General features: G+C 40.1%; 6 protein-coding genes and 1 non-coding gene across 7 annotated transcripts; 4 read left to right on the forward strand and 3 right to left on the reverse strand.

Moving 5' to 3' along the window:
* Positions 1-71: 71 nt before the first annotated feature.
* Positions 72-1,709, reverse strand: MIC60 (Mic60p; the record flags this gene model as incomplete). The annotated part of the gene is made up of 1 exon (XM_037290625.1): positions 72-1,709. One exon carries the CDS (start codon positions 1,707-1,709, stop codon positions 72-74), a length of 1,638 nt encoding a protein of 545 aa, XP_037146520.1.
* A 961-nt stretch (positions 1,710-2,670) lies between these two features.
* YPT52 (Rab family GTPase YPT52) lies at positions 2,671-3,330 on the forward strand (the record flags this gene model as incomplete). The annotated part of the gene is made up of 1 exon (XM_037290626.1): positions 2,671-3,330. The coding sequence occupies one exon, from the start codon at positions 2,671-2,673 to the stop codon at positions 3,328-3,330; it is 660 nt and encodes a 219-aa protein (XP_037146521.1).
* Positions 3,331-3,476: 146 nt separating this feature from the next.
* SCP160 (Scp160p) lies at positions 3,477-7,094 on the reverse strand (the record flags this gene model as incomplete). The annotated part of the gene is made up of 1 exon (XM_037290627.1): positions 3,477-7,094. One exon carries the CDS (start codon positions 7,092-7,094, stop codon positions 3,477-3,479), a length of 3,618 nt encoding a protein of 1,205 aa, XP_037146522.1.
* Positions 7,095-7,574: 480 nt separating this feature from the next.
* On the reverse strand, positions 7,575-8,576 carry PRY1 (sterol-binding protein; the record flags this gene model as incomplete). The annotated part of the gene is made up of 1 exon (XM_037290628.1): positions 7,575-8,576. One exon carries the CDS (start codon positions 8,574-8,576, stop codon positions 7,575-7,577), a length of 1,002 nt encoding a protein of 333 aa, XP_037146523.1.
* A 1,274-nt stretch (positions 8,577-9,850) lies between these two features.
* Positions 9,851-9,923, forward strand: HG535_0Htrna11A. Its single transcript has one exon. It is a non-coding gene; the product is annotated as a tRNA-Ala (tRNA).
* A 178-nt stretch (positions 9,924-10,101) lies between these two features.
* FPT1 (chromatin-associated RNAPIII regulator FPT1) lies at positions 10,102-10,941 on the forward strand (the record flags this gene model as incomplete). Its single annotated transcript, XM_037290629.1, has 1 exon — positions 10,102-10,941. The coding sequence occupies one exon, from the start codon at positions 10,102-10,104 to the stop codon at positions 10,939-10,941; it is 840 nt and encodes a 279-aa protein (XP_037146524.1).
* A 407-nt stretch (positions 10,942-11,348) lies between these two features.
* NET1 (Net1p) lies at positions 11,349-15,320 on the forward strand (the record flags this gene model as incomplete). The annotated part of the gene is made up of 1 exon (XM_037290630.1): positions 11,349-15,320. The coding sequence occupies one exon, from the start codon at positions 11,349-11,351 to the stop codon at positions 15,318-15,320; it is 3,972 nt and encodes a 1,323-aa protein (XP_037146525.1).
* Positions 15,321-15,334: the final 14 nt, after the last annotated feature.

Genomic DNA, 15,334 nt, shown 5'->3' on the forward strand with positions numbered 1-15,334 from the left:
AAAATACAATGAAAAATATGAATTTTATTTAGGAATGTATAGTTTATACAGGAAATAATTATGTCAATCGCTTAAAGAGTTCTTACCTCACATTCTAGCACGTTGACTAAAGATTCGACCTCGATTTTCCTTCTTGCATCGGCAATCCAATTTTTACCGAGAATGTGTGGCCAACCTTTTAAAGAAACAACTTCTTCAACAGCCTTGTCAAGTTTTGCGAGTCTCAAATTCTCATTTACTCTTGCAAAGACGCTATCGAAATCGTTACTACTTGGCGAAGAACCTTTTTTAGTAAAGATGAAAAAGGAACAAATTTTAGCAAACGTGTGACCTAGAATACCAGCGTTCGGTGGTAATAATGATGCAGTTTTGAAATCGCTCTCCAATAGGTTCCATCTGCTATACAATTGTTCATTGGATAGGATTTCTTTTTCTTTAGTAAGATCGCTCAATTCTGAAATTGCAATGTCAAGTAATGATGGATACGAATCCTTAGATTTGCAGCAGGGTTTAGGTTTATCTGGTATAATGTCCGACAGAGTTTTCAATCTTTGTATTTCTTTTGTCAAATTCAAACTTCGTTCACTCGAAGAGTTCAATTTTGATTTAATTTCATTCAATGTTAAAGTTATTTGAGTAATAGCTTCTCTTTTCATTAGAAGATGATTCAATTTTTCCACTGATTGACCTAAATCGCCAACGCTTGAGTCTAATTCTTTCAGATGTGCCAATCTTCCATCTCTTTCAGTATCCAACTTTTCCTTCAGTATTTTGTTGAACTCTTCTACTTGAGTAATAGATAACAAAGCAACTTCGTTCGCATGTTTGGCAAGCAAAGTCTGTTCATTTGCCTTCAAATCTTCTTGTAATTGTTTTGAAGAGCGCTCTTCTAAATTGTTCTTGAATTCATGGAGCTCTTGAAGAAACTTCTCAGTAAGGGCGTTTTCTTCTTCCTTTAACTTCAATTTGTATTTATCATTTGTCTCCTTAAGAATTTGTTGCGTTCTTGAACTCATTTCATCATTTATAATGGCTTGAAAGTCTTTTTCAAACAAACAAACAGATGACGTAAGCTTTTGGTATGCTTCCAGTATATCGCCGTATTGAGACTTCGAAAGCGTTACGGTATGATTATTGATTCTTGAAACTGTCTCGTTCAGGCTATTTATAATACAATTAAACTCAGTAGCTTCAGGTGTGTTGGAGTCCATCATAGCTGTGATGGGACCCAATTTCAGCAAAGTTGCATCTTTACTCTGAGTAATTGTTTCTAGAGGATCATTTGCATTGTCAGACATCTGTAATACCATAGACTTTTTATCCACAGACCCAGCCTTGACACCTTCTTGAGGAACCGAAAGCACTTTTTCCCCTAGAACAGCCCCAAATTTGGATCTCAGCTCTTCCAGAGTCAGCGGAGGTGAAACGAAATAACGATATGATTCCACCAAATCAACTAAATTCTCTGCAAATGGCACGTTATCAACGAATAAATCTCCAAAACTATCATTGTACTCAGAAAGAGCAATTCCACCTGCATAGAACAGAGAAACCGCAAGAGAAACGCGAAGCAGAATCCTGCGTACAGGGCTTGTTTTCGTCAGACCTGCTGTCGCTCCCGGTTTACCACTAGATTTTACGACATTGCCTGTTGCCAATGTCCTCCTTGTCAACGCAAGTTTCAACAACGAATTAGAGGATCTGAACATCTCTAGGAACGGTACTCAGAACTCACACAATCTCCACGCTCAATTCCCCTAACCTTATTGATATTCGGCGATTTGTTGAACTTCACTTGTTGATTTGCTTTCGATGTTAATTTTGTTAAAAGGGAGAAATTTTCGAAATACCGTAAAATAAAAAAAAGCAAACTGGCATTTTGATTGGTTGGAAGTCACGAGATAAGCAATATCTTCATCGAATACAGGCATTCCACAGTAGATATGACATGCTTGATCAATTACAGTCGTCACTCGGGCTGCTTGGTAGGTCGACTGAGTTTCTTTAGCTCTGCTTCCATGCTTGCCATGTATTCTTCGACTTGAGATGTCTTATGAACGAGACAAACGTACACGATATTTGTGTGAAAGGATCCAGATGCTTTCAAAAGCGTATCGAAATATAGGTAGCAGCTCTGTTGACACTCTTGAACCGATCTGGGAATCCTGTGGACATCAGTTGAGCTAAGTTGACGCTCTTGACCTCAATGAGCGATGCTCTCACAGGCCTGACATTACAATAACGGGCAAAAAGACGAATTCGATCTAGACTACACATCTAAGCTGTTTTCTCTTGACGTCAAGCCTCTATGTCGTGTGGCATGCCGTATCGAAATCCATATAGCTTCTATATTGACCTGTTCAAAAACAGGCCGGCGTATACCTCTCGAAAGTGGCATTATACTGCATATCTTGCTATGCGAAAACAACAGTAATAACTTCAACACTATCTTATGTGCTCACGAGATACTGGGGATAGCCCGAATGGGTCATTTTTTGGCCTTTTTCATGATGTTTGTTGATATTCATCTCTGCGATGCCGCATTTCATGATTTGATAGAAGAGGACCCCTGATGAAAAGTTGACCGCTTAGATGAAATCTTCAACAATTTTGAAGAAGAAACAGCGCAAATAAGGAGCTGGAATATCAAGCGTTTTATATTTATTTCATATGTTTCAGTTCAAACTAGTTTTATTGGGAGACTCGTCAGTAGGTAAATCATCCATAGTTCATAGATTCGTGAAGGATTCATTTGATGACTTCCGTGAGAGTACAATTGGTGCAGCATTTCTATCACAAACCATAAAAATCAGGGATACTTCGAGCGATTCAACTGAAGATACGGTAATAAAATTTGAAATTTGGGATACTGCTGGTCAAGAACGCTACAAGTCATTGGCACCAATGTACTATCGCAATGCAAATGCTGCCCTGGTTGTATACGACATCACACAACAAGACTCTTTATCAAAGGCTCAAAACTGGGTGAACGAGTTGAAGAATAAGGTCGGGGATGAGGATCTAATTATATGTCTTCTAGGAAATAAATTAGATCTTTGTGATTCTAGCGACAACGGTGATAAACGAGCAGTAATGACGGATGAAGCAAAGGTTTATGCTGAAGAACAGGATTTGTTATTTTATGAAGTAAGTGCAAAGACGGGTCAAGGAGTAAAAGATGTTTTCCAGAGTATTGGTGAGAAGCTTTATCAGATAAAGAAAGAGGAGATGTTGAGCAAAAAAGGCCGTCAAGCCGCAAGCGCCAAAGATAGTGTCAATGTCAAGTTGCAGAGACCTTCCACTAATGATCCAACGTCATGCTGCTATTGAAATGAGCAAAGAGAATTTGAAAACAAGGGGTTCTTAAAGATCTTCGTCGCTTTTCTATCATAACGCTTCACAAGTTGATATGAGAGCATATATACTGTATACGTAAAAACATCTATATCAATGAAAGTGCACTTCAAACTTCAGTTTTACAACTGCTTTGTGATCATATCAGCTGCTTTTTCAACACCTTCTTTTGTGCCTTTAATGACAATAGTATCATTAATTTTATCAGATTTTTTTGGAACATTAATAACGGTGCCGGTAGCTTCTCTGAGCTTTTTGATATTAGAACCAGCAGGTCCGACAATTTTATTAAAATTCTTTGGATTAGCTGTCCAGATGTAGCCAACAGTATTGGCACTTGGAGCCAATGCAATTCTGCCCTCAATTATCTTCACCGCTTTTTCAATGGCCGACTGCTTTTTGTTGCTATCATTGCTTGGATCACTTTCTGTCTTGGTTTTCTTTGCGTCGTCATCTTCAAAGAGATCATCTAAATTAACAGGTTCATATGATAATCTCCAAGGGATCGTTCCTTCTAAGGCGCTTTCTTCAGAAGAGTCAATTTCTTCGCTAATGAATTTGATCTTTTCGTCTCCAGATCCACGAACTCTTTCAGCAGGAACGATAATAGATCTACGGATGATTTGGTTAGCTTTTTTAGTACCATTACCGTGTCTCACATTAATGGACTCGGAGCTTCTTAGATCTCTAATTAAAGCACCCCGTTCAGATACGAATTCGTGGTATTTGGCTGGCACCTGTAGTTCATGATCAAAATTTTCCTTGACAATATCTGACGATATTTTCTTTTCAGCTTTTGCAACATTTTCTGGTAAACCAGTGATCGTAACTCTACCTTCTTCATTTTTGTTTGGAATTTTCAAAATGACATGGAACTCAGACTCCAGTTGACGGCGAACAACACCACCAGGTCCCACTAATGCTCCTTGTCTTTCAGATGGTATGTCCAATTCCTTTGTAATGCTGTTTTCACCATCTTCAATAATCTTTTTTATTTCTTTAGCAAAGCTGTCAACAAATTTCTTTGGTCCTTCCACAGTAATAACACGAGATTCAGAATTAGCCTTTGGTATGTCAACAAATCTACTTTTACATTCATCACCTCCGGCTTTAGACATAAGTTCTCTGAGATTGCGCCCACCACTACCAAGAATGATTCCGTGATACTTAGGATCGACATCAATCGTCTTTTTGACAAAATCTTGCACTTCAGCGATGATAGAATTAATTTTTTGGACCGCATCTTTGATTGCTTGTCTAGAGCCCGTAATTTCTAAATCAACTTCTTCGAGCTCCTGCGCCTTGGCATCACTGGAGCTTTGCAAAAAATCTGCACGAACACCGTAATCGGCTCTTATGTCATTGATGACATCACCGTTCTTACCAATGATCCTGGAAACACACTCCGTTTTGATCTTAATAACAGATTTATGACCGTTTTCCATTTCAAAATCAAGTAACGCTTTCAATTCTTCGTAAGCCTTTGCAACACCACGAGAAGGACCTCTGATAGTAATTGAATCGCCAGTCTTTGGGAACATAACACGAACATTATATTTGTCTTGTAAACGTTGACAGTAGATACCTTGAGGTCCAATCAAATTACGATGGTATTTTTGCGGTGCGATCAGTTCTTTGGAAACAATGTCGGCCCATTTTTTTGCTTCAGCTGCAATGTAGCTCTTGGCTATGTCCATATTGTATTGTAAGCCTGTTAGTGTCACTTCAACACTTTTCCCGTTTTCAGTTTCTGAGGGAATATCAATTTGAACATCGAATTTTTCACGAATTTGTTGAGAATTAGAGCCTTTACTTCCGATTAACCTAGCGACTGCATTTGCTGGAATTTCAACAGTAGTTTTAGCTTTTTTAGATGGCGCTTTGGCTGTGCATTCGAATGCCTTGGCAGCAACTTTAAGTGCCTTACCATTTCCTCTCAAAGTAATTTCATCATCGCTTGGAGTGTGTAGTTTGATCTGCAAATGACCTTCTTCTTGATTAGCTTCTTCTGAAATCAAACCTAAGGTAACCTTTGAGTCGAGGAATAGGGAGTTTTGATCGTTCGAAGATAGATGTATGGTTTTAGTTTCCAAATTGTTCTGTTTGCTGCGTAAAGACTCCAAAGAGGAGCTTACCTGGTCCAATCTCTGCTTGATTTCTTCCACAGATGGCTTGAAATCCTCATTTGAAGGAGTAGCAACCAACAAAATGGAATCATTGTCAGGGTAGTAATCACCAAACTGGACAAATTGAACAAGACTAGCCTCGTTCTCTTGCCCCAGTAGGATTTTTTTAATTTCTTTGCCAAATAACTCGAAATCTAAATCATCGATAATCAGAGTATCTTGTGGGGTAATATCGTTGACCAAAGAGATCAGTTCCTTTCTAACGTTTTTTATTTCATCAGTTTGATCGTTCTTTCCACTAATTAAAATGTCAACACTTTCGGCAAGAGCTAACTCTTCTGGGGATGGTAAGAGAATCTTTGTGTCTGGGTGAGCATCTTGAATATTTTTTAAAGCATCATATTTTGAGAAATATAAGGCTAGATTTTTTGCGTGAGACAGATTTTTACTGTGAGACTTGGAGATATCTAAAGTATCGACAGCGTAAGCTTTGGATGACGTCCTTGCAAAATCTATTGCTTCTTTAACCGTGGAGTACGTACCCAAAAATGAGACTTTTTGGTCTTCGACTGACTTGGTTGGTAATTTGACCACCACATTGAATTTTTCTCTAATTTCCTCAACATCGATTAAAAACTGAAATTTTCTTGGAATTACAATTCTTTCTTCCGTAATTTCAGTTTCAAGTTGCTTCAAGTAATCCTGAATCTTGATCTTTGTTGCCTTAGCATCTTCTAAAAGGCCGGATATTAAGATGTCACCAGACTTTTCAAAAAACTGCACCTTGACATCATCGTCGGATGAAAAGGAAGAGAAGTCAACAAAAGGAACAAAAGATTCATTTTCCAAGGAAATTTTGATTGAAGCATTCTTAGTTTCTTCTTTAACTGTTTTGGCGATTCTTTGTTTTGCTAGTTTTACAGATTCGATATCACCCTCGATAGAAATGTCCGAAGTGAAATCATTCAAGTCCTCATCGAAAGAGTCCGGATTGTTTTCCTTAGCCAAATTTATCCTAACACCAAGCGAATCTTGGATTTCTCTAATATGTTTACCGCCAGAGCCAATAATGGCTGCTTTGCAGCCAGAAGGAACCTGAAAGACATCCACAATAGGCTTGGTCAACTTTTTGATGAGTTCTCTTCTTCCTTCACGTACATTCTCTGGATATCCTGAGATTAAGAAAGTACGGGAGTTCTTAGACAAAGTAGATTCGACGGAAACGGAATGTGTCTGCTTCACACTTTGGACAATACGTGAGAATTCGGGTTTATTAATTGACAGCTGGCTTTGTAAATCTAACGTGAAAGCCTCTTGAATCGTCTTTGACCGCATAGGTCTAGAGTTGGACTTGTTGGACGACGGTGATGGAGAGGGTGATGAGGAGACAGTAGAAGGTGCAGGTGGTCTCACGTGAGGACCCCATGCAACTTTAGCACTGCCTAAACTGGTATTTGAACATAGCGATGGCAGATCCTTAAGTGATGGTAAGGGTTTGGGCTCCTCGACCAGAACGGCCTCACTATCTAGTGAATCCTCCGTTTTCACTTGCGAAGAGTCAACAGAGGTTGGTGGTGTTTCGATATCTACTTCATTTTCAACACTAGCAGACATAATGGCGAGTTTGGATTTAAAATTGATGATAAAATAACTATTACGTGGCAACCAAAGGGGAATGGGATGTACAGGGGAGATAGGGGCAATCGATTTAGAAAAGAAAAAAACTATGTGCTACACAATACCTTATGTTCAATTCGAGTTCTTCAAACTTCAGAGTGGTTGCAGATGTTATCTATTACCTTTTAGTTCTTAGATTTCAATCTGCAAAATTATGATTTTGAAATTTCACCCTCGACCATTTATATTTCTTTCTGTTTGCCGTTTAAAGCCAAAGAACACGAAATGAAAAAAATGTAAAAAATAAAACAAAAAGACAAGTTGTGTTTAAGAACGTTTTACATATTTAGCGGAAATGAATGTACGGAGTCAATGGATATATCGTAACTAGAAATTGAAAATGCGGTGCCCTGTATGCGACACCCAACTTATGATGAACGGTGAAATTGTTTTGTATGGATGAGTTAAATGATATGCTTAAGCCAATGGTTCAACATTTTCAGGGAACTCGCCTATGAAGTTTCCTGCAGGGTCATAAGAGCAAATAACGTAACTACCCCAAGCACCCCCACAGGTTTTGATACCACATCCCACTTGGGTAGATGATTTCCAGACAACTTGAGTGAAATGACCAGTTGATGAAGAGAAGCCTGGACTGTTGTAGTTGTATTGGCTGATTTCGTTGTACCAAGCATCAACAGAACCAGTGGTATCGTAACCCAAGGCCAAGTTTTCACCGTATGGACCACCGGAATGTGTCAAAGTACCCGAACAATCATATTTATCGGCGTAGTCTTGAGCATATGAAGCCAATTTATCAGACCAGGATAAAGGCTGGGTATCTTTATGCAAAGCTCTTTTCTTATTATGTTCGTCCAAGATAGTAGCAGCAAATCCAGAAGGCGCAGAGGAAGTAGATGAGCTTGAGCTAGCTGGTGCACTTGAGCTAGTTGGTGCACTTGAGCTAGTTGGTGCACTGGATGTAGTTGGTGCACTGGATGTAGTTGGTTCACTGGAAGTAATTGGTTCACTCGTGCTGCTGCTTGTGCTGGTGGTGGAAGCAGCTGCACTAGAGCTGCTTTCTTGAGTGGCTACCGGCGCCAAAGTTGTTCTCGATTCCACAGCAGAAGATGCAGGTGCAGATTCAGACAGAACAGCTGCTGCTACGAGCGATCCAGAGACCTGAGAGGTGGCCACAGAAGTTTCATATGTTGAAACACTAGCCTCAATGGTGGTAGCGACTGGGCTGCTAGTTTCGACCGCACTGTTTGAAGTGCTAGTTTGAGGACCAGCTTGACTAGCGGTTGCGGCTTCTGGGCTGAAAGTCTGATAGGTGGTATATGTTTGGCCGTTTTCGACGTAGACAATACCTTCAACGCTCACAATCGCATTTTGGTGAGCATGCTCGGTAACCGTAACGACAGCACCATTAGCGGAGGAAACTGCAGCAGTCAAAAGAGCGATGTTTGATAATCTCATTATTGTAGCTTGAAGGTTGATAAAAGGAGCGGTTTAAAGGAGTGACGTAGAAGGAAAAAGATGAGGGGACCAACGTTTTCGAATTCAATGAGTGTTTTGTTCTGACTAGCTCAGTATTGATTATAAAACAGAAACGAACCAATGTGAAGCTAAGATACACCAGATCAAATCTCTTTATATATACAATGTGTAATTGTAATTCGTTCCACAAAGGTAGTGAAACGAATTGACTTTTCAGAAGTCGCGAAAAGCATCATCACGTAAAATGCTATTTAGAAATGCATCACATCCACTACATTCATTACATGAGAGAAATCTGCGTCCAAAGCACTCTGTAACCTTAATCACATTACTCTGTTAAGCAACAAGGAAAGTCTAACTGAAACAATGACGTGCAAGGACCGCTTCTCCCCCCACGACCCATGAATCATACGGCTATCATTCTCTGAAACAGACGCACTACTTTCAGATATTTTTTTGTTTAAAGCTCGCCAAATTTCATCTTTTTACTTTTTTCGTACTTTTCCTCTTTGATAGTCTGCGTGAAAACACGAAAAGTAACGATTTCACACAGAAAGAAAAGATCTATCTGGCTGGGCCCAAGGTCCTTAGAGATCAGTATCTGGCTTGTGAAAATCTAAAGCCGTTGGATGAACACTGTTTCAACTTGACTGTGTAAGCGTATCGTATTCCCCCTTATTAACAGCAACTGTTTTGTTCTAGAAGTCGAAGTGAACAATGGCACGAGGATCAAAGTTGAGCCACAAGGCCATTTGAAGATCATCCAGGCCTACATGTGGGCTCACTCACTAGTGAGGCAAAATCACCCTTGGTTCTTGAGTCCGGTATCAGTCGTTTAGGAATGTAAAGAGATCCGCTTCGGTCTGGCCAATCTGGCCGGAGCGTTGCGTAGGTTAGGAAAGTTAGCGCCAACGCGCCTCGATTTGTGCCTGAGATCTGGAACTTAATTTCTGTTTGGTTGGCCATTCTTGTAGTTACCTGCTATCTAACTCTTAAATGGGGCCATGGAGGCACATTGCACGCCATAGATCTTGATTGCAATGACGTCTTTTTCGAGACAGCCCGAAACTTGAGCAGCAGAACCGGCTATGTAACAGAACTCATACTTGGGAGATCAAGAGATCGCGGTAGCAGTTAATGCTGGGATGACTCCGGTCCCATGCAGGGAGGTTTGCTTAGTCTTTTGGCACCTGGAAAGAGAATCTAATTTGACTAGAGCCCTTCTTTTTCTTCCCCTCCATTAAGTTTTGTATGGGCATGTGGCGTAGTTGGTAGCGCGCTCCCTTAGCATGGGAGAGGTCTTCGGTTCGACTCCGGACTTGTCCAAATTCACTTTCCAACTTTAGTTTTTCTGTATTGTTTTTTTGCCACGCAGTGTTTTTAAGGGACCAACGTATAACCATTGAAACACACCCATGTTGAATCCCTCCCTATTCGTCTACCAAACAAGAGCGGCAAGGACTTCAAGGGTGTTCTAGTAGCAATTGAAGAGGTAGTTTTGCATATGAAGACTGACAAGGAAACTATTTATCTATATGCCGGTGAGGAGCATCCGAAAGTCAAGCTCACCTGTGAAAGGGAGTTTTCGAACATCAAGGATTTGATAAATTACTTTCACTCTCTTCAGGACACATTCTACATTGAATTTGACACTTGCGAGACTATCACAGAAAATTTGAAATTGAGATGCAGCTCATACGGTGGCGATGAATTTGACAGTTCAGTGCCATTTTTTATACTTGAGTATGATGAAATGTTGAATAACATGTATGTTTGGAAGTCCGAGGGACAGTGGGAATCCAACAGATTGATTTCCAACCTGTTTTTGAGTAAAGGAGTAAAGAACGAGACTGTCAAATCCATAAGATCTCATCCCAAATTCGAAACACATGAGAGGCGAGATATGATTGATGTCGTAATCGACAAATTGAACGTTGACTGGTCAGCGATTGATCTGGGCGAGTTCTGGACTCAATTGGATCAAATGGTCGATCCCAAAAAAGAGGATGTGTACTCATTCAAGAGTTTCATTGCGATGGCCGTTCTGAAAACAAGAGTGATCAAAAATAGGAAGTTGCTGTCGAGATCTTTGATGACATATTATCAGAAGATAAAGTCGAGCGCTTACAAAGCCCATCCAACTCTGCAGCATGACGAGCCAAAGTACATAACAACAGCAGACATCGAGGACCAAGTAGCCACAAATTACAATAGTCATTTCAAACTCATGGCAGAAAACTATGAGACGTTTGATTTGAAAAACTGGGCGGCATACCCAGCTCGCAGGTCAAAGAAACAGCATAGGTCTCAAGAAAAGAACCGTATTTCAAAAGTAAGAAGTTAGTAAATCCTATAAATATTCCCTTAGCTAACTGATTTAAAACGCCTTTCAAAATTCTTTTAATAAGTTGTGTATTATTATTTTACATTTCGTATTCAATTTGTCACTTTAGTGATGATTAAAGTGGGGCTGCGTTTTTTGAAGATAAACAAATAAAACAGAAAAAAAAGTGAGACTGCATCAGCTAATGGCATTTGATTCACCACAATCGCAGGAAAGGCCATTCGCCAGCTCTCAATGGTGACTACTACGCCTTAAGTACTTACAGCTCCATTATTTGCGTAAACATCACTACACACGTCGATAATTTTTCATGGTCTTGAGCTGTTTTGTAGAGGCATCTGAAATTGAAAATAGACTCAAGTATTTGAAATTTTGACATAATTCAACCAAAGGGAACAACAGTCGATATGTTCAAGCTGCAAGTCGTGCTGGTACCACCAAGCTTACAGAATGCGGCTACCCCATTCGGATTCGCTTCAAGTACAGCAGACTCTTCTCAATTACTTGCGACAGCTCCCTTGATGAGTACAGGAGTACAACGAAATGGAGACACGACATTACCCTATCAGTCAGGTATCAATCCGGCTAATACAAGTATATTCCCAAGTCATGTGGCCCAGATTAAGAGTAGAAAATTTCTACATTTCACGAAATCCGCTAATTCTTTGTTGGAGCTATCATATGAAATTATAGAGAAATGTAACAAAATGTATCCTAGCTTAGATGAAGAAATTGAAATTTTAAGCTTACAGGATAGCAGTGGATGTGATCTTGATCCCGACTTTCTTGTAAAAGATGTTTTTAATATCGATAATACTGTCCGAGTAATTTTGAAGAATGAGCTTAACATTGATGATTCTACTCCAGTATCTCTTTACAGAAGCGATAAGAAAAAGTCAAAAAGACAAAAATTGAGTAACCAATCATCGCAATCGCAAATTTCAGAACCCTCGATCTCCTTAAACAATGGTGGAATCTTGAAAATTGCAAAAAAAAGAGCTTCAGTATCGGGAATTAGACATCCAACCAACACAAATATGAGAATTTCTACACCATTGGCTCATCAAATATATCCTCCACCTCAAAGCAACTATAGAGCTGTTTCAAATAACTCAGAAGATGAGGAGACAGGCGAAGATGTTGGTGAAAGGTCCTTCTTACCGCCGCCAACCCAGCCGCAATCTCCACCTATTCGTATAAGCTCTGGAATTGGTAATTTTAAAAGAATAAGAACAGGCATCGAAGAAGATACTGTGTCGCGATCGGAAACCGTTGACCCTGATAAATCAAAGCAACAGCGCCTTTTATCTGGAACGCCAATAGGTTCAACAATGACACCAAATAGAGTCACGCTAACTGGTCAAAGAGTCGTATCTGATAGACTTAACAATAACAGTAGTAGGTCAATCTTCTCTGCATCTGCAATTTCGACCAACAGACACACTTCATCTGCTAATGCACGCATTACGTCCGGTATGTTGAGTATACCAGAACCGAAGATTGCAGAGGTAGAAGAGCAATTAAAAGAAGGCCCTTCAAGCCCAGCATCCATTTTACCTGCTGTTCCAGATCGTATACCTATGAAAAAACCTTATCACGGAGGAACAAGCAATTTTACCGAGGATGAATATTCGAGTTCTGATGACCAACATACTGATACACAAGCAAAGTCGTTGAGCCAGCGGCAAACCTCAATTGCTGATAACAATGGCTCTCCTGTCAAGGATACGTCTAATGGCGAAAGTGGATTCCAACACTTTCATTTACCGGAACTTCCAAAGAATGCCAAAACAGCTCCAAGAACCCAACGGGAAACATCATTAGAGACAAAAGTTCAAAAAAAGCCTACCAAAGCTCTTATACAGACAAACGAAGAGGAGGAACCAACAAGGAAGGAAGCCTTCTCTGAGGATGAAGGTATAGAGGAGGAGGAAGAGCAAAAAGACCAAGAAATGGAATCAGAAATCGGTATAGTTGAGAGCCAGAGAGCTGATGCAACTGACAGGATAGAATCGGGAGTACTAAGTCAAGAAATTGGAAAAAGTGAGGAAGAAAATGATAATGAGGAGCTAGAAGGAGATGACACGGTCCTTATAAATAAAGGTGGGTTGGAGAAAAAATCTCCTGCTACAGCCAACATTCAAAGGGGAGAATTTGTTAGATATATGGAGGGGGATACATCTGAAATGCCATCATTATATGCAAGAAATGCTCAACTTGATAGCAATCATTCCAAAACGAAGCCGTACACAACAGTGCTATTCAATGATATCGATAATTCAAAACCAGATCCAAGGAATATCATGCCAAAACGCATACCAAGGAATGCTGCAAGAAAGGCTGCCGAACTACTCTCAGGCAAGCAGATTTCAAAAACTTATTCTGATGATAAATCCTATTCCTCACCTGAAAGCTCCTCTAGTGGTGTCGAAACTGACGACGCATTCGATGAAGATGAAGAAGAAGATGACGATAGAATTTCTATAACTGAAAACAATAGTGTTAGAACTTTGCTTTTACATCCCTTGAAGGAGAAAGTCATTTCCGGTCTTGATCTACCATCTCAAGGGAATTATAACAAGGACAAACCCACTAACTTGAGACTTTCAAACACTGTTAGCCAGTATAGCGAGCCTGAACCCCGTTTCGTAGCTGCTGTGAATGACGCCGAACAAAATAGTAAGAATCAATACAAAGAAAGTTCTGTCAAGCAAGCCAGTGGATCAACAAAAGAAAAAGATGTAGACAATGCAGATCAAGAGGGAAAATCTAACAAGGTGATTAATAGTAACGAGCCTTCATTCATCTCTCAAAAGATGGATAATAAGGAGCTCGACTCTTACAAACAAAAAGATGTTGAATTCCAAGCTCAAATGCAAGAAAGGAAGCTGAAAGCTGAGAGGGAAGCCAGGATCAAGGCTGAAAAAGAGGCGAAGTTGAAAGCAGAAAGGGATACCAAGTTACAAGAAGAAAGGGAAACCAAGTTACAAGAAGAAAAGGAAGCGAAGTTACAAGTTGAAAAGGAAATCAAGTTACGAGTTGAAAAGGAAGCCAAGCTGAAAGCTGAAGAGGACGCCAGAAGCAAGGCAGAAAAAGCAAAAGCTGAACGAGAGATCAAATCTAAAGCTGAAGAGGAGGCCAAATTAAAAGCAGAAAAAGAGGCCAAGCTAAAAGCTGATAAGGAGGCCAAGATCAAAGCAGAAAAAGAAGCTAAACTGAAAGCAGAAAGAGAGGCCAAATTAAAAGCAGAAAAAGAGGCCAAGCTGAAAGCTGATAAGGAGGCCAAGATCAAAGCAGAAAAAGAAGCTAAATTAAAAGCAGAAAAAGAGGCCAAGCTAAAAGCTGATAAGGAGGCCAAGATCAAAGCAGAAAGAGAGGCCAAATTGAAAGCAGAGAAGGAGACCAAGATTAAAGCACAACGAGAGGCCAGATCAAAAGCAGGAAATGAAAAACAGAGACACGATCTCGTGAAAGAAACGGCAGAAGTATCAAACCCACGCAGTAAAGTTGACATTTCGACAGGAAGCAATACTGCAAAATCTGAAAATCGCAACAATGATTTCAAAGAAACAGATCGTTCCGAAGATAGCCGAAGTAAAAGTGTTTCCAGTTCCGAGGAGAAAGAAAAGCTCAAGGAACTCAAGGCAAAATTTACTAAAGCAAGGACATATATTCCGGCAGGACTTGTTTCTCAAAAAATAAGTCGCTCGGACAGTGGATCATCTGACAACACCACTTCTTCTGAGGAAGAAAGCTCTTCTGAGTCCTCTGACTCTTCATCGGACAATGAAGGTTCTTCCAGTTCTAAAAAAGTCAAAAGACTAATTGTTGATACTCCCAAGGGATCCCTGAACACGACAACTAAGAGATCCTTGAACAAAAAATTTTCTGGAGTGGAGGATGCTCCTCAGTCTACTCAGAAAGATATATCACCAAGCCAGGCCACTCCTAATAGAGTTCCAATAACAAAACTGATTGATGTCTCATCACCTATATCCGGTAATACGGGAAGCCCAAAAAACCGCGGTTTGCTTCAGAAGTTGCCCCCAAAAGTACGCCCTTCTCTAAGCTCTTTGTCTGATTTGGCTTCGAGAGGTGTCCCAGAGGTTAGAGAGAAAGAAGTAAACGCATCTCAATCAGATATGAGTGGTGACAAACGTAAGGAGAATGGCGCTTCTCGTGTCGATTCAGATTCTAGTTCAGATTCAGATTCAGACTCCGACTCCGACTCCGATTCAATTGATTCGGACAGTGATGGCTCCTCATCCTCCGAAGAGAGCAGCTTCATTAGTGCGAAGTCAGCCAACATAGCTCTTGGAAAGAAGAAAAAAAACGGCGGAGGGTTTGCATCATTAATAAAAGACTCCAAAAGAGCTTAATTTGTAGCATTTTA

The sequence above is a fragment of the Zygotorulaspora mrakii genome, chromosome 8 (assembly GCF_013402915.1).
Source record: "Zygotorulaspora mrakii chromosome 8, complete sequence".
NCBI lineage: Eukaryota > Fungi > Ascomycota > Saccharomycetes > Saccharomycetales > Saccharomycetaceae > Zygotorulaspora > Zygotorulaspora mrakii.